The sequence below is a fragment of the Prionailurus viverrinus genome, chromosome X, assembly GCF_022837055.1.
Source record: "Prionailurus viverrinus isolate Anna chromosome X, UM_Priviv_1.0, whole genome shotgun sequence".
Classification (NCBI taxonomy): domain Eukaryota; kingdom Metazoa; phylum Chordata; class Mammalia; order Carnivora; family Felidae; genus Prionailurus; species Prionailurus viverrinus.
In genome coordinates this window covers 53,714,234-53,741,689 of record NC_062579.1, presented here as the reverse complement: position 1 = coordinate 53,741,689, position 27,456 = coordinate 53,714,234, and the positions used below count along the sequence as shown (strand labels likewise).

The window sequence follows — 27,456 nt, the reverse complement described above, 5'->3', positions numbered from 1 at the left end:
TTTTATGGACTGTCAACAGACAGCTCACTTACACTTACTGTCTTATCACATAGGACAGTGTAACTGTGTAACTCCTAACATCCTAATAAGTGCAATGATATATTAATATTATATCAATCAAAGGCATATGAAAAGTCAAGCAAAGGAGTTAATCTTTTTGTCTAACTTGATCTAGCAAAACGGAAACTAAGTTTTTTCCCATTGTCTTAAGGTTTTCCTCTTTCCCCAACATTGTTTACAGCAGTTACTTCTCTATATTGTTTTTCTTAATTTCACACTCTTAGAAACCATAATTAATCTAAGACTGTTCTTCTACTTGGCCTTTTATTCTTTTGCATTCCTATCAGAATCCTTCAAGTTGTCTCATGCTGGTATTCTTAAAACTGTTCATGGCGCTCCTCTCTTTCACAGGAACAGGTGACGTGTCTGATGTTGGCTTAGGAAAGGGACGGTACTACAGTGTAAATGTGCCCATTCAGGATGGCATACAGGATGAGAAGTATTACCACATCTGTGAAAGGTATGGCAGTAACACTGGCCCAGTAACAAGTGGATTGCATTTCTGTAGGATGAAATGGCTCCCAATCTTACAGAATTCTTATTTTCAAGGAACAATTTGAGAGAGAAAAAAAGAGCCACTGTACACCTATGTCACTTTTCTATACTGCATACTTATTTGATCCCTTGTGTAGGAGACCTGAGTTTTTGGAACAGAGCCACACTCTTGGTTTGATCTTACCTGCTGCCCCATATGATTAAGGTCTTCCCAAGAGCAGAGCTTTTAAGCTGTCCTGGGTTATCCCTTGCCTGCTACTTTCTTAGCTAAAACCTGTATGTATGTGATTTCATTAGCCTGAGAAGGTTCATTTCAGTTTCCCATTATGGAGATCTGCTTCAATCCACTGGTGTGAATATTAGAAAATTCTTTATTATGAGTTCTTGAGTTCTATCCTTTGTGTTAAAATTGGGGTCAGAAATCTGTTCTTTTGAAACTATGTTTAAGGATTCAATTATAGCCACTTGTAGGAGGACAGTTTGGTGCGGATATGTAGACCATTAGGGCTGAAAAGCCCTACAGAATGGGGCAGGAGGTAAACCCATATTCATTTGAGTTGAGATTGGTCAGGTACAAATTCACTGCTGACATTGGCAGTAGAGAGAGTGAGTCTGACTAAAAGTCAGCAAGTCAGCATTACTTAAGGTAAGTAATGGGGATCAAGGTGCTTTTGATTCCTAGCCCCACTCAGTTCAGATTTCTCCCAACTTCTGGTGGACACAGGGACTTCCCAAAGGAGTCTGCACTGGCCATCATCACTGGGAGTTGTATAAACAAAGTAGAAGTATTAAAAAATAAAAACTTTATAAAAATAGAACTACCCTATGAATAGAAATACCCAGCAATTACACTACTAGGTATTTATCCAAGGGATACAGGTATGCTGTTTCAAAGGGACACATGCATCCCAATGTTTATAGCAGCACTATCAACAATAGCCAAAGTATGGAAAGAATCCAATGTCCATCGATGGATGAATGGATAAAGAAGATGTGGTATATATATACAATGGAGCGTTACTCTGCAATCAAAAAGAATGAAATCTTGCCATTTGCAACTACATGGATGGAACTAGAGGGTATTATGCTAAGCGAAATTAGTCAGAAAAAGACAAACATCGTATGACTTCACTCATATGAGGACTTTAAGACACAGAATAGATGAACATAAGGGAAGGGAAGCAAAAATAATATAAAAACAGGGAGGGGGGACAAAACAGAAGAGACTCTTAAATGTGGAGAACAAACAGAGGGTTACTGGAGGGGTTGTGGGAGGGGGGATGAGCTAAATGGGCAAGGGCCATTAAGGAATCTACTCCTGAAATCATTGTTGCACTATATGCTAACTAATTTGGATGTAAATTTAAAAAATAAAATTAAAAGAAAAAGATAATTAATTAATTAATTAATTAATGCTTCAAAGGTGCCTCTTAGCTCAAGAGATTTGGCAAGCCAAGTCATCATGCAGCAGCTCTAGCCTCTTCATGATTTTGATCATGTCCCCTGGCTACCTCTGTATTGTCAGACTGAAAAGGCCTTTATTTTTGGAGCCTTATGTTGATGGTTTTAATTGCCTTTCTTTGTTCCCCTCAGGCCCTGTTCTGTCCTTCTTGAGATGCGCAGATCAGAGCTGCTTATGTAACTTTACCAGTGAAGATATCCTGTGGTTCTGTGTAAAAGGAAAATTATTTTGTTTTTCTTTTAATCCCCTTCTTGAGGGTGCTCAACATTTTGTTGTCCCTTTTTTGCCACAGCAGGAAACTAGGTTTTTCTCTTCAGTTTTCTGTCCACAGGGTTTCCTCTAGCTCTTTCCTGGGCCTTAATTGAAAAGTCAGCACCCATCATCCTGCAAGGATACTTTGTAATATCTGGCCTTCCCTAAACAGATTACCTTACACATGCCCCCATTGAAGCCCATAAAACCTCCTGAGATACACCTTTCTCCCCCATCAACTTGGCATTTAACTGCCTAGAAAAGCTGAGTATTATCCCAGTACCCACTCCCAAGTAAGTCTACTGCTCACCCTTCTTCAGTGAAAAAAATGTCTGTCTCTCCTTTACATTTTTTCTCTGTCCCTCTAAACCAGTTCCTACTACATGACAAAAAAATGTTTAACTCCATAGTAATCCATGTTTAAAAATAGCCTTGATATCAAACTTAATTAGAAGCATTTAAAAAGTGAACTTAGGGGAGCCTGAGAGGCTCAGTTGGTTAAGTGTCCAACTTCAGCTAGGGTCATGATTTCGTGGTTCATGAGTTTGAGCCCCACGTCAGGCTCTGTGCTGACAGCTCAGAGCCCAGAGCCTGCTTCAGATTCTGTGTCTCCCTCTCTCTCTGCCCCTCCCCCACTCATTCTTTTTCTCTCTCTCTCTCAAAAATAAACATTAAAATTTTTTAATTAAAAAAACAAAAAATGTGAATTTAGCCCCAAAGAAAAGATCCATGGAACATGGAAGATCACATATGATTTCCCTTTACAGAAACCCCACTCTAGTGTATAGGATGCCAGCATTGATTAAAGATTCCCCCAACTTGCTTACTAAAGTACCAGACACTCATCAATTTTTAGTTCCCAGGTCCCCTTAAGCCTCATGGAGCCACACCACCAATCTACACAGTGTTCATCCAGAATAACAGGTTCAGTTTTCATTAGAGGTACAGTAATTTTCCCCTTTGATTTCTTTCAGAAGTCAAGTCTGGTCAGGGCATTATGTGAGGGCACCTCTGATTCCAAGGTGCCAGGAAGGCTTCCTGACCCAAACATCTCTCCCATTTCCCATCTATTGACTAAAATTCCTTTAACAGGAAACACACTTTTATTCTACAATTAGAAATAGGCCTTAAAATGGAATTTTGCCATGACCTCTCCTCCTAACTTTCTGCCATAGATGTATGCTTTCACAGAGCTTTTCCTGATAGCAGATTGTGAAAGGGTTAGAGCATGAGCACGAGCACCCTGAGCATTCAGAGGAGCAGAAATTTGGTAAGTGGAGCAGTAGAGGGAAAGAGGCACAAGAAATAAAACAGTCTTTGCCAACTGAATAGTTTTGCAGAGGGTCAGCCCTGGTAACTGTATCACTTAGTTCTAGTCATTATGTTTTTGACTACTTGTAGTTTGTTGCTTGGAAACAGTCTTGCCCATTTTCCATTATGACCTCTGACCCATCTGCTTACCTCACAAGCTATAGAGTGGTTTACTCATGTAAAAAAGTCACTCGGTATATCTCCTTTTAATCCTTTATGTTCCATGAGCCCACTGATTTTCTGACTCACTCCTTACCTGTGATAAATAAAGGATCTCTTATTGCTGGTTCACTTGAAAGATACTCTAATTTTCATTTGCCACTCAATTTCTAGTTTGCTCCTGAACTGCCTCTCCCTATGGAATTCATGAGCCTTTTTCCTTTCCTTCCCTTCCCTTCCCTGTCCTCTCCTGTCCTCTCCTATCCTCTCCTCCCTTTCCTCTCCTTTCTTCCTATATGGCTTTTTCCTCTGCTATAGCCTTTCTGACTTTGCCAGCTATTCAGACAGGAACTTAATGGTTTCATCTTAAGGTTGAGCACACCCTGTTAATTTAAAAAAAAAAAAAGGAGGGGGGGCGCCTGGGTGGGTCAGTCCGTTAAGTGTCTGACTTCAGCTGAAGTCATGATTTCACATCTCGTGGGTTTGTATCCCGCATCAGGCTCTGTGCTGACAGCTCAGAGCCTGCAGCATGCTTCAAATTCTGTGTCTCCCTCTCTCTCTGCCCCTCCCCTGCTCATGCTCTGTCTCTGTGTCTCTCTCTCTCAAAAATAAACTTTAAAAAAAGGAGGAGCTCAGGGTTTCTTTCTTGAAACCTTTACATGGACATTTTCAACACCAAAAGACTTTGAGTTCTATCTTATGTAAAAGATAATTTCAGTCAGAGATATGTAGGTCATTCAATACTAATTTGGAAGGACAAGGGTCACTGATTCCCAGAACCTTCCCATAATTTTCATGGGAGCCACTGGAGTTGGTATTATAAATAGAACCCTGTTTTAACTAGCATAAAGGAATATCAACATTGTTCCTGTAACTACACCTCTTCCTTCAAATAGAAGCTATTGAGCAAGTAGAGAAATGACAGACTTATATTATATTCTTGATTTATATGAAAGCCCACCCCACCCAAGTCAGCCACATGCACACATACACACAAAGTTTGATGGGAGAGGAAGGCTGTTTTGCCAAAAGGAGAGATTGCTGGTTTCCAAACTATGTCATCTGAAAGAGGAAACAGTGCTCCATCTATGTTAACCTGTTCTTGCTCTCTAATTGTATCTGAATGCAATGTGAGATAGTCTTAATTTTAAGCTATTACCTAAAACGCTGTGTTGATGACTTTGGGAGCATTTATAGTTGAAGACTATGGAATAGAACAACAATGGCATGTACTTCCTTGCTGTTGGTTCAAGAGAGTTTTGAAAAATAGTAGGGTACTGCTCTGAAACTTTAAATCTTACAAAATGACCAAACTACTTGCCCACTGTGAACCGTTATAACATGTATGTAGTTTGAAGAAGAAATTCAGTGTTGTGCTCAAACTTCTAAGTTATCCTACCTATCATTTTATAGCCCTAACAACCAGAAAACATCGTTTACTAAATGTCCAATTAGTATATACCTCATAGGAGAGCTATATACATGGTGCTTATAATGTGTATGGATACAAAATATATTGAACTTGACAGTTCAACATTTTGAAAAAAAACTCATATTTTACTAAGAATATTCAACTATTAACTTGGTAAGATAATTAAATACAGACACTGCATAAATATTTCACCAAAAGAAAAACACATTGTTAAACAGACGTGACAATGAATAGGACTAATGAAAGGCTCTATTAAACAGGACTTTTCATTCTATAGCAGTCTTTACATCCACATATGCAAAACTTTGCTAATAAGAGCTATCAACCCAACCAGAGAAACAATCTTATTCTGCTGAACTAGGATTCCTAATAGTAGTTTATTAAAGTAAGAATCTACCTGTATTTGGTCCTTGGTCTGTTTACCTTGAGTCTTATGGCTTATATTCTATAGCTCAACATTGAAAGAAATCCTTTTTCCTCCTCAAAGACCACAGACCTAAAGAAAAATTTAAATTTTTTTAAACATTTATGTATTTTTGAGAGACAGAAAGAGAGAGCATGAGCAGGGGAGGGGCAGAGAGAGGGAGACACAGAATCCAAAGCAGGCTCCAGGCTCTGAACTGTCAGCACAGAGCCTGATGCGGGGCTCGAACTCACAAACAGTGAGATCATAACCTGAGCCGATGTCAGATGCTTAGCTGACTCAGCCACCCAGGCGCCCCTGACCTTTTCTTTAGAAAAATTCTAACGTCCCAGGAGTGAAAAAAATCTTAATGTTTTTGCCTTCTTTATTTTATGAGAGAAATATTATGCTACTGTCTTGTAAATAGTTGTTTTATAGCTCTTCAACTCCTAATTTTAAATGTTAATTCTACTGTGCATGGGCTAACCAGCATAGACTACACAGAAAGAACTTGTTCTCTAGGGCAACAGCAAGCTCATTAAAGGAATGGCTCATTTAAGCCTAAGTTTGTTTGTTTGTTTGTTTGTTTGTTTTTCTCCATGTAGTTCTATCAGTTTTCATTTTAAATATTTAGAGGTTATGTTATACATGTATGTAAAATTCCCATGTCTTCCTTGCAATGCTTTTTTTTTATATATATATGAAATTTATTGACCAATTGGTTTCCATACAATACCCAGTGCTCATCCCAAAAGGTACTCTCCTCAATACCCATCACCCACCCTCCCCTCCCTCCCACCCCCCATCAACCCTCAGTTTGTTCTCAGTTTTTAACAGTCTCTTATGCTTTGGCTCTCTCCCACTCTAACCTCTTTTTTTTTTTTTTCCTTCCCCTCCCCCATGGGTTCCTGTTAAGTTTCTCAGGATCCACATAAGAGTGAAACCATATGGTATCTGTCTTTCTCTGTATGGCTTATTTCACTTAGCATCACACTCTCCAGTTCCATCCACGTTGCTACAAAAGGCCATATTTCATTTTTTCTCATTGCCACGTAATATTCCATTGTGTATATAAACCACAATTTCTTTATCCATTCATCAGTTGATGGACATTTAGGCTCTTTCCATAATTTGGCTATTGTTGAGAGTGCTGCTATGAACATTGGGGTACAAGTGGCCCTATGCATCAGTGCTCCTGTATCCCTTGGATAGATTCCTAGCAGTGCTATTGCTGGGTCATAGGGTAGGTCTATTTTTAATTTTCTGAGGAACCTCCACACTGCTTTCCAGAGTGGCTGCACCAATTTGCATTCCCACCAACAGTGCAAGAGGGTTCCCGTTTCTCCACATCCTCTCCAGCATCTATAGTCTCCGGATTTGTTCATTTTGGCCACTCTGACTGGCGTGAGGTGATACCTGAGTGTGGTTTTGATTTGTATTTCCCTGATAAGGAGCGACGCTGAACATCTTTTCATGTGCCTGTTGGCCATCCGGATGTCTTCTTTAGAGAAGTGTCTATTCATGTTTTCTGCCCATTTCTTCACTGGGTTATTTGTTTTTCGGGTGTGGAGTTTGGTGAGCTCTTTATAGATTTTAGATACTAGCCCTTTGTCCGATATGTCATTTGCGAATATCTTTTCCCATTCCGTTGGTTGCCTTTTAGTTTTGTTGGTTGTTTCCTTTGCTGTGCAGAAGCTTTTTATCTTCATAAGGTCCCAGTAATTCACTTTTGCTTTAAATTCCCTTGCCTTTGGGGATGTGTCGAGTAAGAGATTGCTACGGCTGAGGTCAGAGAGGTCTTTTCCTGCTTTCTCCTCTAAGGTTTTGATGGTTTCCTGTCTCACATTCAGGTCCTTTATCCATTTTGAGTTTATTTTTGTGAATGGTGTGAGAAAGTGGTCTAGTTTCAACCTTCTGCATGTTGCTGTCCAGTTCTCCCAGCACCATTTGTTAAAGAGGCTGTCTTTTTTCCATTGGATGTTCTTTCCTGCTTTGTCAAAGATGAGTTGGCCATACGTTTGTGGGTCTAGTTCTGGGGTTTCTATTCTATTCCATTGGTCTATGTGTCTGTTTTTGTGCCATAAGCCTAAGTTTTTATTCCTTTAGGGAATTCCTTTGTCCATCTATACTGAGTTCCACTGCTATCCAACAAGGAAGAGAAAAAATATATTATGTCTCAGTAGTATATATTTATTGTGTGAGCCAAAATTCACCTCTCTGAAGTCACTCTGACCTCCCTACAAAAGAACTGAGCACCTCAAGTCATCTTAAAAGATTTTTTAAACATTAACAAAAGTAAAGTGGGGGAGCTATCATGCAACGTAGGAGATTTGTGTATCTTTAAGTGTAATAACACTGTTTTATTCATTCATTCTGCAAATATTTATTGAGTGTCTGCTTTATGCTGGCACTGTACCTAGGTACTGATGGTGGTAAACAAGACAGATTAGGCTCACATACCGGGAGCACTTGCCTGTGCCAGGAATTGCACTAAACATTTATTTGATCCTTTTAATTTGATCCTTATAGCAATGTATAATCTACAATGCCTACAAAGGTAGGTACTCTTAGTCCCATCTTAAAAATTAGAAAACTAGAGCTTAGAAAAATTGATTTGCTTAAGGTCACACAGCTAGTAAGTGGTTAAGGCAGAGTTTGAATCCATGTGTATCTGCCTGTTAACCATTCGCTACCATGTCCCCAAAGTGTCATCTAGAAGTATGAATTTTTTCCACAAGGAAAAATTACCATCCCAAAGACTTCTTGGAAACTTTTATCTTAGAGGATTACAGAAAACCCCTTAAAAAAAGAAACCACTTAAGTTTATGCAAATGAGCTGCATGATTTGTAGTATACATAATTCATTGTGTTTATGTTTGTGAAAGTGCAACTTAGGTTTTGGGTGAAAAATAGAATCTCCTAATCCTGAGGATTTAATTTATAATTTTATGGATAGAAAACAAGAATAAATAATGCCAGATTTCACTTCATAGGTTTTATTTTTTTAATGTTTATTCATTTTTGAGAGAGAGAGAGAGAGAGAGAGAGAGGGAAAGAGGAAGAAGCAGGCGGGGGGGGGGGTGGGGACAGAGGAACCAAAGTGGGCTCTAAGCTCATAGCAGTGAGCCCAATGAGGGGCTCAAACCCACAAACTGTGAGATCATGTCCGACACTCAGGCAACTGAGCCACCCATGTGCCCCTACTTCTTAGGTTTTAAATTCCTAATTAAAGTTTGAAAACATGGAGATCCTGTAAATCTGCTTTTTCCTTTGTTTTCAATGAAGAAAATCCTGAGTTTCTGCTTTAGAAAGTGAGTAGTGTCACCTGTCATTTTAAAGAGGTCTTGTCATGAAATTACATCCATTTCCTACGTGGTTTTTTACATTGGTATTGCTAAAGATTTTTAACATTATGCATTTTTGCAACTGTAGGCATAATTTATATCATCTCTTGGTCTTGGCAGAAGGCCATATCTACGTATAAGGTAGAGATTCTTCATCCATGCTATAAGCCATTCATCCAATACCAATGGAATAAAATGAGAACCAAGGGACATTACTAAAGGACATTTAAGTGAAATGTCTCCATTCACTATTGACTTTTAATGTTAATATTTAAAGAAGAGATACTTTAATGATGATAAGTCTTCCTTTCATCGTAATGATACATCATCTAGAATTTATCTTCCACTTGGGACTCCAAACTCCTTATCATTCAATTTTACAATGAGGTAGATTGATCCTCAATGAAAGAGTGGAAGAAAACCCAACAATTATAGCCTACTGCTTTGGGCTTGGTGATATGGCAAAAGCAATACAAGTACATGTTCACACATAAATATTTTAAGCAATACAAATATTTTAAACTTTTTCTTAAGTTTATTTATTTATTTCTGAGAGAGAGGGAGGAGGGGCAGAGAGAGAAGGAGAGAGATAATTCAAAGCAGGCTCCACACTGTCAGCGCAGAGCCCAACACAGGACTTGATCTCACAAACTGTGAGCTCATGATCTAAGCTGAAATCAAAAGTTGGACACTTAACTTACTGAGCCACCCAGGCACCTCATAAGCAATATAAATATTTTTAAATTCTCTTTCATTTGATGAGAATGGAAGAATTCTCTAGAAATTTACATTTAAGAATGAATATTTAGATAGCCTGACATTTTTATCATAATCTGAGAGCTGGTAAAAATTCTTTACAAAATTATTCTACTTCTCTTCAGTTGGATCACAGCTACCACCCTGATCATCACTGGCTCACTTTGGCCCAGTGAAAAAGGCAACAGATGCTGCTAATTCGTTTTCTAAGCTTTACGCTTTGAAGTCAGCCCTCTATAAGTAAGATATTTGTATTAAATGCTTTTGTTCTTTTTGATAAACTTCTATCCTGCCTCTAAGTGTATGGCAGATGTAAAATTGCCTATTGTTTCTGGAAGATGGATGACTCAGACACTAAATTAAATTCACTGTTAATGTTAACCACAGGTGAAAATGAGGCCAAAGTGGGCCATTCTTTTATTATTCCTAGTTTGATGTGTCTTTTAAAATGTTAAATTCAAAAGATTTTATGTGCCTAAGAATATAGGATAATTTGGAGGGAGGATACTGAGTTCAATTATCTACATTGTCCTATACCCTCTGTCAGTGAGCTCACCCTGCCTATCCCCAGTACTTAGTTAGGGTTGCAGTGGAGAACTATTTTTTCCCTGACTGATCATTTGAGCTTTAAATCCAGGTGGTTAGAGGGACAGTTCTTCTATTCTTCTACTTTCCCTCTTGGCCAGTGTCTTTCATGACCAATCAGTTCCTAAACTCCTGCACCAAGTAGCCCTGACACTGTGACAGCCCCCTACTCCAGTAAACAGTCTTCACAGGTGATATTTTTTTTCATTTAAGTCAAAGACAATCTCCTGGAATTCTATGGGTTTGTTCTGTCACTCTGGTGTGTACCTTTTCTTCTCTCTTCTTAGTGCTGAATGATCCCTACCCCCTGGAGAAAGTGACCTGTTTCTTCCAGAGCAGTTTAATAGGTTCTGATGCTAGAACATGCTCTGAAACTATTCAGAAACAGGAAGACCCTGCTTGTAAATGGAAATCCAGGGCTGCTCTGAAAAGAATTCTAAAATTGACAGTATCTGTGCTTGATAGAATGTTCTGACATCAGAATCATATTACTCCTTTCATCTGCTGTCCACCATGTAGTCCCTACCCCCATCCTAATCCCCCCCAAAATATTCTTTTATCACTGCTCTGTCCCTTCAGTCTGGCCTACAAAAACTACCCTTTAGGCTTTGCTTTCACATGTTCTAGCTTTGCATGACTGTGCCTGACACTGCCATTCACACAGCAGGTGCCAGCACTGATGACCTGCCTCGTTGTGTTCTGTTGACATGAACTGCACAGAGATTAGGTTAAATCTGGTGTCCCCCACCTGACAAAAAAGCCCGATGCTATGTTTGGCTGAGCTTTGCTCTCTGTGCACTGTTACCCACTGCAACATCAGGAAAGAGACATACCCATTGGTGCTTAAAGAAAAACCAAAGAAAAGACTCCTCAGAAAATTCCATATTGAATAACCTGCTATCAAGTTAACAAGTGAAAGGGTATGTTTATGTGCCAGGCACTAAAGGCAATGTGTTTGCCTAGAGACTATGCAAGTGCAGCTGAGGAGTGAGCTGGAGGGAAAGGGGTTTATGTGTACTGACTCGAAGCAGAAGAATCCTGAAGAGAAAGGTGATGGATGTAGCAGTGGGGGGGGGTCATATAAAATATATTAGGAATGAAAGAAAAATATCTATCCTATTTAAATGTAGGAAAACCTCACTAACTCAGCCTAATTAGAGGAAAATCTGTCTGAATCATGGAATATTTTTAAACGCATTTTTATTACTTTCAAGCACTGGACATGCTAGTAATTCAAACTAGACTAACAGCATCATACAGCACCTCAGGGAAGGAGCTTTAAGAATCATTGGCAATTAGCATATCAATTATTTGTATGTAAGTGGATGTGCACAAAGTGCACAAAAAGTTTATTCTCTTAAGTAGGACAAACATTCCCCAGTGCAATCCTGTTTACACCATTAATTTGCTTAGCTATCCCTTTTTATGCCAAGATAGATGTATGTAAGACATGCTTATTTCCTCAGGGAAGAATGAATCGCTTCTCTGTGTTTAGTCCAGTAACTAAGAAGCAGAGCACCACTTGATTGGTTTGGGATTTCCAGGATATGGAGTTTTGAATTTGCATACAGACTAGAGAGATTTCATATGGAGAAGATCTGGCAGCCATTGCTAGAGACCCAGTTTCCCCATCTGGATTTCATTGAAGTGATCTGGATTTCATCAAGCAACAGGACACTGATCCTAAATGATCTACCAGACACTCTAACATAGACATGTTTAAAATACATCCTGCCCCAGAAAAATAACTGTTAAAATATGATGAGTTGGAGTTATTCTATGTGCAGTACTTTAAAGTAATAAAAATGCATTTCTTTTTAAGTCCCACAAAAACCATGCAATGTCAAGTTAATGATGAAAATCAATCCCCAAACTGTTTCTCACACACCTCATTGTGTGACAGCATTGCAGAAATTTCCAATCATCTGGGAAAGGATATTTTATTTTGATGAGCTGCACCAGGTGCTAACTATATGGCAGGATTTCGTCTTTGAATCTTACAGAGGCCCTCCTCGGTTGAGAAGAGTGAGGGAAGGGCTAGGGGCATGTTTATTGTTAACAAATCATGATTTTCTACCAAAGTTTGAAAATCAGAGCAGTTGAATTGAAAAAGAAGTATCAGGTATATAGGGAGTGTAGAAAATATGATTAGGAAATGAGAAACAGAGATACAGGCCTCTATTTCTATCCATACATATTAAACTATGCTCTAGGTAAATTGTAAAGTCTGCAAGACTTAGAGAGTAAAAACTAAGCACAGAGAGCATGAGCACAAGCAGTAAATATACACACAAATGTTGCAACTACAGTTTGGAATGATTCCAGCTCTTTCCTTTCCCCCAACGGCATCACTATCCAGGGTCTGCAAAGGCCAAATAGCTGTTTGGCTTCCAATCTGATTTTTTGCCCAAGAAATCAGAGAAGTCGGTTTCAATTTTAATAATATATTCTCCCAACTTCTATCTAACAGAAAGGCACTTGTGTTTCTGCCCCTTCTTAAAGTGAATTTATTTTTGGTGAAAGGTAATAGATTGGCAGCACTGGAAAAGGAATTACTGTATTCCCAGAACAGCTATAACTGGGCAGTGACACTATGAAATTGCTCTCTGCCTTTGGGGAACATTAGAGTACTATTTGGGAAGTCACTGCTATGGTGTGCTGTGCTGAACTCAACAGTATCATAGTAGGCTGAAAGAATTAGCATGGCACTCAGAGGGCCTGACTTAAGGCCATTCATTTATTCATTCAACATTAGGGAGTGCTTATAATGTGTCTGGTGCTGGGAGAAGACTTTTGCAAATGTTCTATCATGTAATCCTCACAATAATCCTGGGAGGGAGAGAATAGTCTTGTTTTACAGAGAAGGAAATGGAGGTTCAGAGAAGTGAAGTGATTTGTCCAAGTTGTTATACAAGCACTTTGACCACAGGTGCAGTGTTCTCCCTGAACCCTGAACCCTGTGCTGTGGAGGCTGCATAGAGGATGGATGAGACATATGCCCAAATAATGTGACACAGAGCAGAATGCAATATGTGCACTATGTGAGTGGTCCTGGTGGTTGCAGAGCAGTGAAATGTCCTACCCCAGAACAAATTAAGATTTATTAGTACATCTAGCCTTAGGATTTATATTCTCTAAGTCTTCTTCCATTTTGGTTTTGTTTGGTTTTTTGGTTGGTCTGTTTGTTCTAGTTTAGCTCTCCAAACCAGCCTGCCTCTTCCACACACTACCCCCTGCCCAGATAATACACACTCTGCTTTCTGGGGCCTCTGGCCTTTCAGAATAAGAGCTGAAGAGCACTGGGATTGAGTGAAAAGAGCACTGAATTCGAATTAGAATTAGATAGAATTACAATTCTAATTCTAACTCTGATGATTCACTCCAGACTACTGGTAAGGTCCTTTACTTCTGAATGACTCACTTTCCCCTGTGTGAATAAGAATGATTTATTCCAAAGAGGTAAAGAGATAAGTAATAATAAACCTAAAATAGTGCACGGCCCCTTTGGTTGCCAAGATGACATATATAACTAATGAGTAGAATTACAACAAGGCATGTTAGAAAGAAATGCCAATTAGAATTCATGTTTCTATATAATGGACTCAGCCGTGAGAGAAAAGATGCCCATGTAAAATGTTAAGAAACTGCATTTTGACAAATATCATATAACTTCACTCATATGAGGACTTTAAGACACAGAGCAGATGAACACAAGGGAAGGGAAGCAAAAATGATACAAAAACAGGGAGGGTAACAAAACATAAGAGACTCTTAAATATGGAGAACAAACAGAGGGTTACTAGAGGGGTTGTGGGGGGGGATGGGCTAAATGGGTAAGGGGCATTAAGTAATCTACTCCTGAAATCACTGTTGCACTATATGCTTATTAACTTGGATGTAAATTTTAAACTTTTTTTTAAATACTCTGTATGATACCATTAAAAAAAAAAAAGAAACTACATCTTGAAAATTAAAACAGCCAAAGGGGGTATGATGATTGATTGTTGGGAGTGGTGGTTGGTTAGGGGGTTGAAGTTTGTTTTATTTTGTGGCTTTGGGTTTTTTGTTTTGTTTTTTGTACTAAAGATGTTAATGAAACCAGTATAGTTTGTCTGATGCTAAAACCAGACAGAGAAACATAGGAAATTAGATGTCTTCTGATGTCTTCTGAATATGGCCAAGAGGCACCCATGGCCCCAAACAAACTCTCACTACAGGGAGCCCCTCACCCAATTCTCTGCATCACTGAACCATTTGTAAAAAATATTCAGGAATCACTGAGGCATTTACCATATGCTACATCCCCTGGAAGGTTGAGTGTTTGCAGAATGAGTCAGCAGTACCTGAGTTGAGACAGGATTGAGGGAATTTAAAGAAAACATACCTGTGAAAAGTTGAAGAGCTCCCATTTGGGACTTGATTAGTGACACTTTGGGTCCTCAACACAATACCCCTCTGAATCCCGTCCAATGCAATAGGTTTAAAATTTATATTCTAGAAAAGATTTTGCTGCTGGCAATAACTTTTCTCAGGCTGATTTTGGGAGCTAACATCATTAATAACAAATATTTCTCCCTCCTCTCCCTCTGCATTCTACCCTTTTTGGTTTTTCAACTTTGAATTCCTCGGTTTTTAATCTCTGTTGAGGAAATCTCTAGAGGGTGCTGAGGGTGCTTGTTGGAAAACATAAAGACAATAAGGCTAGTCTAAGCTGGTTTACAAGTTAGAAAGTCAGGAGATGAGCCTGCACCATCAGAGTTCTGGCTAGAATGACAAATTTGGGGTACCAGATCCTACTATCAGCATTGATTACAGGTAACTGTGACACCATCTCTGGCATCCCATTTCCCTGAGTTGAATCCTTTAGAACTTTAAGCATTTAAAAACAAATAAAGCAAACAAAACCGGGTTTTGCCCCTAGTATTTAGAGATAAAGTGGCACAACTGAATGACCTCAAGGGCACACCATAGAAGCTGTGGTCTACCCTGATGGAATAAAAAAAGGTGGGGGATAATTCTACAATTTAGTTCTTGGGCTTTTCCTTTTATCTAAAAGCATCTTTAATGTCATCACCTCTGGCTTTTATCCTCCTTAGGCACCCACGGCCTTTCCCCAAATCAATGCCTGTAGAAACAACTGCCACAGCATCTCTTCCTCATTTGCATAGCCTTGTCTGAAAACCAGACTGCTGAATACTGAAAGATTAGGTTTCTCATCAAGAAAACTGAATTTCAAATGAATATCGTGTGTGTTTATAGGGAAGTTACTAATGTAGTGTAATGAGATGCCTGTCCTTCCCCCCAAACCATTACCTCCTCCATTCCCCCACCCCCACCTCCTTTCTGGGGAAGAGATTTTATACTTTTCCAAAACCTAAAATTAATTATTTGCAGTGTAGCAAACACTACTGTTACAGTGGTTAGGGAAACTTTCCCAAAAACAATCTAGACTGATATTTTATTCATTTATTCATTTAATGATTATTTATTGAATGCCTACTATGTATAAGGTATTGATTCTACCTGCAAGGAAGTTAGTGGAAATTTTAACATTATAGAAACATAAAGGAATATACATATGTATTCATAGTCACACATATTTAAATAAAATAAAAATGTGGAAAGTTAAAAGAACCATAAAAAATAAGATGTTATTGGTACTCAAAAGGAGAAAATACTTGAGAAAAAGACTTAATTCAGGAGGTAACATTTGATTTGGGTTCTAAAGGGTAGGTAATTAGTATATCTTTACAAAGTGTGAATATGTATGTGTTTATGAAATCTGGGTCAAATTTACATAGACAGAGAATGTAGGGAAGGATGTTCTACACAGAGGATACAGAAATATCAAAGTCAGGAGAGACTGAGCTATGTACAAAGGACAGCTGTTTAGTTTGGCTATACTGACTGTAAAGTGCATGAGAGGGACAAGTTGCAAAGAAAATTGGAAAAGTGGGTGGGCATCACATCATGCAAGAGCTGGAATTCTTAGCTATGAAAATTTGTACCATATTCCATAAGCATTTGGGGAGCTGCTGAAGATTTTAGAATGAGGGAATAATATAATCAGAGCTTGCTCAGCAAGATTAACACTTAAAAAAAATAATGCTGTGGCCACTACTGCTGTTACACAAAATAATATGTGTGAAGTGGCTGGCACAAGCACCTGATGAGTTCAGGAAGTCATAGAAGTAGGTATATTGTAGTAGTTTAGAGCATGGACTCTGGTGCCAGGATGCCTGGGTTTAAAACCCAGCTCTGCCACTTAATAGCTGTGTATCTTACACATATTTCTTAACCCCTCTGTGCTGCTGTTTCCCCATCTGTAAAATAGAATTAATAATAATACCTATCTTATAAATTGTTAAGAGAGTCAAATGAGCTAATATATATAAAGTGCATAGAAGACTGCTATGTTTTAAATAAACATAGCTCAATAAATGTTAGCTGCTATTATTATCATATTTTTTTTTTACCTACGAAGGAGATGGAACTTGAGCTATCCTTTAAAGAGTAGATATGAGGGGCTCCTGGGTAGTTCAGTCAGTTAAGCAACCAACTCTTGGTTTCAGTTCAGGTCATGATCTCACAGTTCTTGAATTCAAGCCGTGTGATATCAGCATAGAGCCTGCTTAGGATTCTCTGTCTCTCTGTCCCTCCCCCACTCATGGTCACTCTGTCTCTCTCTCAAAATAAATAAACTTAAAAAAATTTAAATAAAATAAAGAGTAGATATGTACACGTGTAGAAAGTTGACTTGCAGGCACAAAGAAGTTTATGACAAAAAGCATACTTAGAAAGTGCAAGGTGACTGAGGAGAACCATGGACAGTTTAGTTTGCCTACAGAATAATATGGGTTACTCTTGCACTGTTGGTGGGAATGCAAATTGGTGCAGCCACTCTGGAAAACAGTGTGGAGGTTCCTCAAAAAATTAAAAATAGACCTATCCTATGACCCAGCAATAGCACTGCTAGGAATTTACCCAAGGGATACAGGAGTACTGATGCATAGGGGCACTTGTACCCCAATGTTTATAGCAGCACTCTCAACAATAGCCAAATTATGGAAAGAGCCTAAATGTCCATCAACTGATGAATGGATAAAGAAATTGTGGTTTATATACACAATGGAGTACTATGTGGCAATGAGAAAGAATGAAATATGTCCTTTTGTAGCAACGTGGATGGAACTGGAGAGTGTGATGCTAAGTGAAATAAGCCATACAGAGAAAGACAGATACTATATGGTTTCACTCTTATGTGGATCCTGAGAAACTTAACAGAAACCCATGGGGGAGGGGGAGGGAAAAAAAAAAAGAGGTTAGAGTGGGAGAGAGCCAAAGCATAAGAGACTCTTAAAAACTGAGAACAAACTGAGGGTTGGTGGGGGTAGGAGGGAGGGAGGGTGGGTGATTGGTATTGAGGAGGGCACCTTTTGGGATGAGCACTGGGTGTTGTATGGAAACCAATTTGACAATAAATTTCATATATTGAAAAAAAATTAAAAAAATAAAAATTAAAAAAAAAGAAGAATATGGGTTAAGGAGTTACAGGAAAATAAGATAAAAAGGTAGGGTGGAATCCGATCATGAAGAACTTTGAATTAAAGGCTAAGAATTTTAAGCATTATCTAAAGACAATAGAGGGACATTGAAGGGTTTTGAATAAGGAGGTGACATGATCAAAATAATCCCTAAGGAAAATTAATCTGATTGTAGTTAGTGTATGTGCATGATGGATTGGAGAAGTAAGAGACTTGAGACAGAAAAATTAATTAAGAAGCTATTGATGTACTCCACAAAAGAGGTCATAAGGGCCAATACTACTGTGGGAATGGAGAGGAAGGAATGGGAGAGAGATTGGTGCAAGACTGGTTAACTGAAGAGGAGCAGAGAAAGGGAGAAATCACAAAGAGCCTCAGAGTTTTGAACATGACTAACTGAAAGGATAGGGTATCATTAGAAGAGACAAGGAATAGAGAAGGAGGTAAGATGACAGTTTCAGCACAGTCAAAATGGAGTTGTAAATCACAGCTGACATTGTGGAAATTGACAAGCTGATCCTAAAATTTATATAAAAATTCAATCCAGAATAGTCACAACAATCTTGAAAAGGAAGAACAAGGTTGGAAGATATACTTCCCAACTTCAAAACTGACTAAAAAGGTACTGTAATCAAGACAGTGTGGTGCTGGCATGAGGGTCACACTCATCAGGGTCGAGAAATACTTACAGTCAATTTTACCCAAAGGGTGCCAAGAATTGGGAAGAATAGTCTTTTCAACAGATGGATCTGGGACAACTGGATATCAACATGCAACAGAATGAATCTAGACTTTTACCTCACACCATATACAAAAATTAAGTCCAAATAATCTAAATGACAGAAATAAAACTACAAAATTCTTAGAAGAAAACACAGATGTAAATATTCATGACCTTGAATTAGAAAATGTTCTCTTAGATATGACACCAAAAACACAAGTAACAAAAAAATATAGATAAATTGGATTTCAACAAAATTAAAAACTTTTGTGCTTCAAAGGATACTATCAAGAAAATGAAAGACAACCTGTAGAATGGGAGAAAAATTTTGCAAACCATGTATCTGATAAGAGACTTGTATTTAGAATATACAAATACTTACAACTCAATATTAAAAAGACAAATGGCCCGATTTAAAAATGAGCAAAGGACTTGCAGAGGCATTGCTCTAAAGAGGATATACAATGGCTAAAAAGGACATGGAAAAATACTCCATGTCATTAGTCATCAGTGAAATACAAATTAAAACCACCATGAGATACCACTTTATACCCACTAGAATGGTTATAATAAAACAAAACAGAAAATAACGAGTATTGGTGAAGATGTGGAAGAAATGGAACCCTCATATATTATACATTGATGATGTGAATGTAAACTGGTGCCACCACTGTGGAAAACAATCTGGAAGTTCCTATAAATGTTAAACAAACATACAGTTAACATATGACCCAGAAATTCGACTCCTAGGTAGGTAACCAAGAAAAATGAAAACTTATCTACACAAAAACTTATACACAAATGCCCATAACAGCATTTTTCAGTTATCCAGAAAGTAAAAATAACTCAAATGTCCATCAGCTGATGAATGGATAAAGAAAATTTGGTATATACAAATAATGGAGTATTATTTGGTCAAAAAAAGGAACAATGTACTGATACATGCTACAACATGAATGAACTGTGAACATGTTATACTAAGTGAAAGAAGCCAGTTACAAACCACATATTATATAATTCCATTCATATGAAAAGTCAAAATCAGACAAATCCATAAAGACAGAAAGTAGATTAGTGGTTGCCAAGGCCTGGGGATTGAAGAATGGTAGGAATAGGCAATAACCACTAATGGGTACAGAGTTTCTTTGGGGGATGATGAAAATGTTCTGAAATTCATTGTGGTAATGGTTGTACAACTCTGTGAATATACTAAAAGCTGTTGAATTGTACACTTTAAATGGGGGAATTGTATGTTATGTGACTATCAATAAATTTGGGGTTTTTTAAAGATTTAAAAATATTTTTAATGTAGCTGTAGCCATTGATGATCAACTACAGATTTTTGAATAGTATCAACTATTAGTTGCTTCTGAGAAGTTAGAAAAGATAACAGAGAAAAAGCTTTGGATATCATAACCAACAGGTCTCTCTCCTTTCAAGAGAGAAACTGAGAACAGTAAAATCAGAAACTGGATTGCAAAAAGAATGCTTAGGTGACCAGTAAGTGGGTAAATTTGGCAGTGCTGAGAAGGGGAGGAGGAGATAGGAAACTTATAACCTAAAGGAACAGAATCAGTAGAAAGGCAGAGACTAAAGATGTAAGAAAGAGCTTATTGGTGTTACGTGGCCCTTAGAGGAACAGAAATGAGGATCTAGTGCCTGGGTGGTAAAATTAGCCTCAAGGAAAAGGAGGAATATGAGGAAAAACATTGTCAGGTAGAGAAGAGGTAGAGGAAGGCATTCATTACACATAGCTTCAACCAGCTCAGTCAAGTATGAGGCAGGAGAAAGTTTAATCTGTAAAGAAACACGTCAAACTTTTTCTGCCTCATACTTGACTGAGCTAGTTGAAGCTATGTGTAATGAATCAGCAGTTACCTCTGGAAAAGGAGTGGGGATGGAGAGAGATTTTGCACTTTTATTTGATAGACTTTTATATTTATTTTATTTTTTAGCGTCAAGAATGTGCTCTCATTGTATTTGTATTTTTAAAAAATTAGACTAGATGCTGCAAGAAATGTAATTTTTTATCAATAAGAGGTGAAGCAAATGATTGCCAAGCTGCACAGAGGGAGTGGCACATATTGAACAGTCAGTAAATGCTTATGGAATTTGTTGAACTGGAGTTGTAAGCATAAACTGTAGAGGAAGCAATTGGTTTGACTTCTCAGCTTTCTCCAGCAGAACAGAGCAGAAAATTCTGACAGAGTGGTTTATCCAAGGACTTAAGGATTATCAGGACAAAAACGACAAAGGTGTGAAGGAATTAAGTATGCTACCAAGAGTTTTTAAAATGACTAACTATATTATTCAAAATGAGTAGTGAAGCAAGGTGCCTGGGTGGCTCAGTCGGTTAAGCGTCCGACTTCAGCTCAGGTCATGATCTTACACTCCGTGAGTTTGAGCCCCGCGTTGGGCTCTGTGCTGACAGCTCAGAGCCAGGAGCCTGCTTCGGATTCTGTGACTCCTTCTCTCTCTGCCCTTCTGCCTCTCACACTCTGTCTCTCTCTCAAATATAAATAAACATTAAGAAAACATTTAAAAAAAGTGAGTAGTGAAGTAAATGAAGTCAAAAGATTGACTAGTGGACTTTGAAAATAGGAGAAAGACAAGAAAGCAGGAGTTAAAATGAGAATAAAGAACAAGTTCAACCAGAAAATGGAAAACTGTACACCTAAAAAGCAGTTCCAAGTTCAGGGTGTTAGAAGTAGAACATTTCTAAGCACTTCCTTGTCAGGTCCCAAAGCATAGCTATGCCTAGCAATACCTAAAGTGGAGTGCAGGTGGACATCACGGTTGTTCAAAAGGTGAAGAAACTGTTATTTCGGAGAATTAGAAGGGTCACAGGGGGAAGGAGCAGGTCTCTTTTGTTCAATAGCAAACCCATTTCCCAACATAGTGCCTGGTATACAGTAGGCATTTAGTTAACATTTTTTGAATGAATGGATGGATATTATAGCACTTATCATAGTTATTTGTTTTCCTATCTTCTTCCCCTACTGGGCAATAAGGTCCTTGAATTTTACTTATTTCTGTATCTCTAGTGCCTAGGATAGGTAAGAATAGGTGCTTGAATCAAGATCTAAGGAAGCAAATGAGTAGTGAACTGCAAAGAATAATGACAGAGAAAGGGAGAGACAGAAAACTTGTGAATCAGGTGCTAATGTCTTCAAGGGAGGTGAAAGAATACCTTGTAGGTCTATAGAAAGGACCTTAGATAGCCTTTGAGTAGTATAAGCAAATGTCATTGACTCAAAAGAGGAGAGATTGATAAGAGGAAAGAAGACTGGATTTGGAAGTAGCAGTAGGACAAAGAATATTTCAATTTCTCTTCCCCCCGCCCCTGTGAATTCTAGAGGAATTGGCACAGTGTGTTTTCTACTCTGACCACCCCCCATCCCCACCCAATCTGTCACCTAGCCCTCTCATTATTCCCCAAATTTACCTTATCTTGCTTCCTGTTGCTCTCATGCTTCAATACCCTTTTTGCCAATCCCTCTGCCTCCAGACATTCTCTCGTTGGCCTTCCATGCAACAGCAAAAATCAAAGTTCCTAAGCATCATTCAGCAACATCAGTATTTATATTTCTCCAGTGACTCCCATTTGACTGTCAAACCAAATGAAAACTTCCACTCTTGAATTTAAGAGGGCCCACCATGTAGCCCTTACATGTAAAGTGTCCTCACTTGCAGTTGCTTTGAAGTTTACATTGTGTACAAATTACCTTACCTTTTCCAAACCTTCTAATTACCCTTTTCTCCATCCATCCATAGCCCTCTTCATCAGAACTCCCTGAGGACTCGTTTTCTCTTCCTGGCTATCACTAAAAGAACTGTTCCAGAAACACATTGCCTTTCTTTATCCTTTCCTCTGCCCTAGTACCAAACACTCATGAATGTTATATGTATACACTTTCCTTGTGTGTCAATATGTGATGCCCTATCAATTCTATCATAGAAGTATCTCCCAAATCCATCTCTTCTTCCCTGACCTTGCTGCCACTGGCCTGGATTGTTGCAAAACCCCCCTGATAACCTTCAATGTATCTTATGCTATAGTCAGAATATCTTTTCTTTTCTTTTCTTTTTTTAATGTTTGTTTATTTTTGAGGGAGAGAGCGAGCAGGGGAGGGGCAGAGAGGGAGACAGAGGATCCGAAGTGGGCTCTGTTCTGACAGCAGAGAGACCAACACAGGGCTGGAACCCACAAACTGTGAGATCACAACCCAAGCCAAAGTCGGACACTAGCCGACTGAGCCACCCGGGTGCCCCCAGAGTATCTTTTCAAAATGTAAATCTGATCATTCCCCCAACACACATACACACGTGTAAATACACAGACACATGCAATGTTTGAGATATTTCATACTCCTAGAGTAAAAGCCCACTCATTAGCCTGCCTTGGCATATCTGTGGCCCTTTATGCCCTAAACCACATTTACTTCATTAGCTTCACTCCCACTACTGCTTGTTTCAAACCATCATGCTCTTACGTATACAGTTCCTTCTCTGAAGCTAGTCCCCTACTAATGACTCTTACAACCATCCTGCTTCCAACTCCACTACCTTCACCCCACATGCCTGTAAACTTTTCCTCATCTTTCTTTTTACTTTTTATTTTGATAATTATGGTTTCAAGGGAGTTTGCAAAGAAATGTACAAGAAAGTTCCATGCACCCATCTTCCAGCCTCCTCCAATGTTCACATCTTGCACAATTATAATTCAACATCAAAATCAAGAATATGATATTGGTATAATTCATAGAGCTTATTTCAGTTTTCATCAGTTATACATGCACTCTGTGTGTGTGTGTATGTATGTGTGTGTGTGACTCTATGAGATTTTTATCACATGTGTAGCTTTGTATAACCAAAACCACCACCACAATCAAGGTACAGAACTATACCATCACCACAAAGTTGTCTCATACTACCATCTTATAGCCATACCCATCCCTAACTACTGGCAACCTCCATCTGTTCTCCATCCCTCAAATTGTTATTTAACAAATGGTATGTAATGGAATTGTGCAGTATAGATTTTGGACTGGCCTTATTCAACCAACATAATTCCATTGAGATCCACCCAAGTTTTTTTGCGTTTATCAAGTTTGTTTCTTTTTATTGATAAGCAATATTCCACAGTTTGGATATACCACAGTTTGTTTAATCATTCACTTGTTGAAGCACATCTGAGTTGTTTCCTGTTTGGATTACTACAAATAAAGTTGCTATGAACATTTGTGTACAAGTTCCTATATTAAAATAAGCCTTAATTTCTCTGGTATAAATGCCTAACAGTTCAATTGCTAGGTTTCATGGTAAGTCTATTTTTAGTTTTGACAGGAACTGCCAAACTATTTTCCAAAGTGGCTACACCATATTACATTTCCACTCACAATCTATGTGTAATCTTTCTCCACATCCTCACTAGCAACTGATGTTATCACTATTTTTCATTTTTGCCATTTTAATAGGTAGCTCATTGTAGTTCTTCTCATCTTTTAAGACCCAAGTCAAAAGTTAGCTCTATAGAGCTTTTTCTAACATCTTCTGGAAAAGTCAATTACTCGCTTCACTGTGCCATCTCGGATACTTCATTTATCATTGTACTTTAATTACTGATTAACATAGTATGAGTCTTCCCCTCAGTTTTGAGCCACATAAAGATAAAAGCTGTGTCATATTCATCTTTGTTCCTGCAGCATCTGGTACAGTTTCATGCTAGATATACAGGGGGTAGTCAGTAAATTTGTGCAAAATGAGGGATAGAATGAATGAAGAAACATTGGTCTTTCTTGCCTCCCTCTTCTTCCTGAAAGTTATAAACCTTTTTAGAACAGAGATCATGCCTTCCTCTGTGTCTCCTGATAGCAGCAAATGGGGTTCTCTGTACATGTAGATCCTTAATACATGTTAGCTAACTATTCAGGTGGCTTATTTTCCCTCTGCACCAGTAGATAAGCACATGAGAGAGAGAATAGGCTTGAGTATTCCTGTATTAAGGATCATATGTCATAAGTTTTATAATATTATTATAATCTCCACAATCACACAATATTTGTCTGCATAGATGAGAAATCAAAACAAAACACTCTTTTGAGTCAAAGAATGCCTCTGCAGCTGAGCACTTTTCAACAGTCTCGATACCCTGGTTACATATGAATTTGGGAGAATGGCATTTTATAACCCTGAATTCTTTTTGCAGTTGCAAAAGGATCTGGAATTGTTCTGTTTTTGCTGCATTGGTATAATTTGACATGTTGATTATGAAGGGACCATTAACCCCAACATTTTGTATCACTTTCTGACTCTGCCTTTTCTCAACTCTGAAGTATGTTAATTTGCACTTGTTTATATGTCTCTGTAAGAGTTACTCAGTCCCATAAGAGCTGGTATATGTTTTGTCTGAAAACTAGATTGTAAGCCCCGTGAGAGCAGGGACTTTCTAACTCCTAAGAATGCATTCTGGACAGTGTCAGTGTTCAATTAATGATAATAATAGAAGCCTAACTAAGGTCATCTGTCACATTGACAACTTCCTTTTCATCTATGATGCTTATAACTGTCAGGAAAAAAGCTGTTAGGTTGATTTGATACCACTGTATGATTCTACCCAAAATTATCCTCATTACTACTCACTACAACTTATTCTTTAGGGTACTTTCAGATTTATAATTTTGGATAAGTTGTTATTATTCTCTACCCTATAATACTCTGGTTACATATGAATTGGGGAGGGCTGTATTTCATAACCCAGAAGTCTTTTAGAATAATAGAAAGTAAACTGATAACATCTATGCTTTCAAAGCATGTTAATTATCTTCAGCAGTCTCCATTGATAACTAGATAATAAACTCCAAGGATGTTGGCAATCTTAAATTATCATAAATAATCCTTAACTATGCAGTGTATATGTCTTACTTTCCCAGATTATAAAATGGAGTAAATATATACACTATGTCCTATGGCTATTAAAGTTAATATAAATATTTAAAGGAAGTTTGAGTTCTATAACATAAAGGTAAATTTGATTGTTGGTAAGGTGAAGGTGGAGGGAATTTTTTTTTTTTGTAAATCAGGTTTAGTAAGGTATAATTTACATATAGTCTGAATCACCCGTTTTAGATGGAAAGTTTGATGGGTTTGACAAGTTGGGTTTCCCCCCTTCACTATTTGCTGACTCAGTTATGTCTCCAATTGCCCCCCCAGACCAAAATGACCTGTCATTTTCTGACATTTTATATCTTTTCTCTTTTCCACAGTGTACTAAAGGAGGTATACATAGCCTTTAATCCTAAAGCAGTGGTCTTACAGCTGGGAGCTGATACAATTGCTGGGGATCCCATGTGCTCCTTTAACATGACTCCAGTGGGAATTGGCAAATGTCTTAAGTACATCCTTCAGTGGCAATTGGCAACACTCATTTTGGGAGGAGGTAAGTACAAAGGAAGTTCACCAGCAGAATTTGCTGACCTTCTTCCACATTTTTTCCACTGGCACTGAGTAAAACTTGGCTTTCTTAGATTGGATAATACCCACATGTCTGTGATCCAGAAGCCTGAGTCAAAGAACTCTGCCCCTTTCACAATTCAGCATAAGGAAGTACTGTGGCACACTTCTCCTCGGCTTGGCATGTGCATTGACTCCTTGGTACTGTGAAGTCTAAGTTTCAATTCCTAAAGCAAAGGGCCTTTGGTTAAAGGTGCCATCAGATCTTATTAAGAATAGTGGGTGTTAACCTCAGTGGACTTTAATCCATCTTCTCTCAGTGTAGTTTTTGATTCTCAGTTCTAATAATCATCCTTTGGAAACATACCACCAGAATTCTAAGTCTACTCATCTATAAGTAGTAAACACATGAATTAATTAAATAATCTAAGCTGAATTCAAGAATGACTTCTCCCTCCCACCCCCACCAAAAAAAGCATGGATTTGTTACAATAAAGCAAAATTGAGAGATCTAGAATCTCTTGGGCATTCTTGCCTTCAGTGTGTACTGATGTTTTGTATTACTTGACCAAGAGAAAGCTGAGTCTATTCAATAGAAGCATTTACACATTTGTGAAAGTACCTTTTACAACCTCAACTACTTTTGAAGATGCCTTGTTGAGAATCTTCTATCTATCCATCTGGCACAATCTGTATTTCATTGAGTGAATGAATTGTGCGTTAAAATAACATGGTCAAGCAGATTGAGCTTAAAACACAAGTATTATGGAACAACTAATAGTTTGTTGTTTTGTCGACCTATTGTAAAAACCAAATTAGAGGAGGTTGTGGGAAGGCCTTATGAAAATGAGTGAGCATTCAACACAAATACACAAGCCAGGTCCTTTGGCAGACTCAAACCCTAGAGGGATAAAAATTAAAGGTGCTTACAAGAGACACCCTTTTATGAAACGCAGGCAAGACATCTATTAACTTCAACTCAGGGAAAAGATAAAATTGATAAATGCTATGTAACATATTACTTTCCTTGACAGCACTAAGGATGTTGATTATGACACAGGTACAGCTCGGGCAAAGAAAAAAGCCCTTTCTACAATATACATCTGTGCAAATTCAACTTTTACACAGATGTGAAAAGTTGTGCGAGCCTTTACTTAGCATTTTCAAAGTCACTTTGCTTTCTCAGCCCAAAGTTTTGGCTTTTGAATACATAACTCTTCTTATACAATATGTGTATTCCTGAAAATGCCTTCATGTAAAAGGAATTTTTGCAAATCTAATAATACTGTATGTGTACCAGAAAGAGTTTACTACTTAAAATCTATGTTGGATCTTTTTGAAATCAAATAATTATGCCCAATAAGTCAATCTTATAAATTCATATTTTTCACATCAGGAATGTTTAAGGTAATATCTGTACTATTTCACTTAAATTCTCAACCCCCAATAGCACATAGACAATTAGTGGAGATAACCATGT

At 38.1% G+C, this 27,456-nt stretch overlaps 1 protein-coding gene across 7 annotated transcripts in view; it reads left to right on the top strand.

Annotated features, from left to right (window-relative positions):
* The window catches only part of HDAC8 (histone deacetylase 8), a 235,802-nt gene that overhangs the window by 73,161 nt on the left and 135,185 nt on the right, over positions 1-27,456 (top strand). For 6 of the 7 annotated variants that reach the window (XM_047844370.1, XM_047844372.1, XM_047844366.1 and 3 more), the window contains 2 exons: positions 412-520; positions 25,790-25,962. In XM_047844370.1, the coding sequence (XP_047700326.1) occupies positions 412-520; positions 25,790-25,962 (282 nt within the window). Of the gene's footprint in view, positions 1-411; positions 521-2,148; positions 2,805-25,789; positions 25,963-27,456 lie in introns of those variants that run through there. The other variant, XM_047844373.1, reaches the window with a different exon arrangement.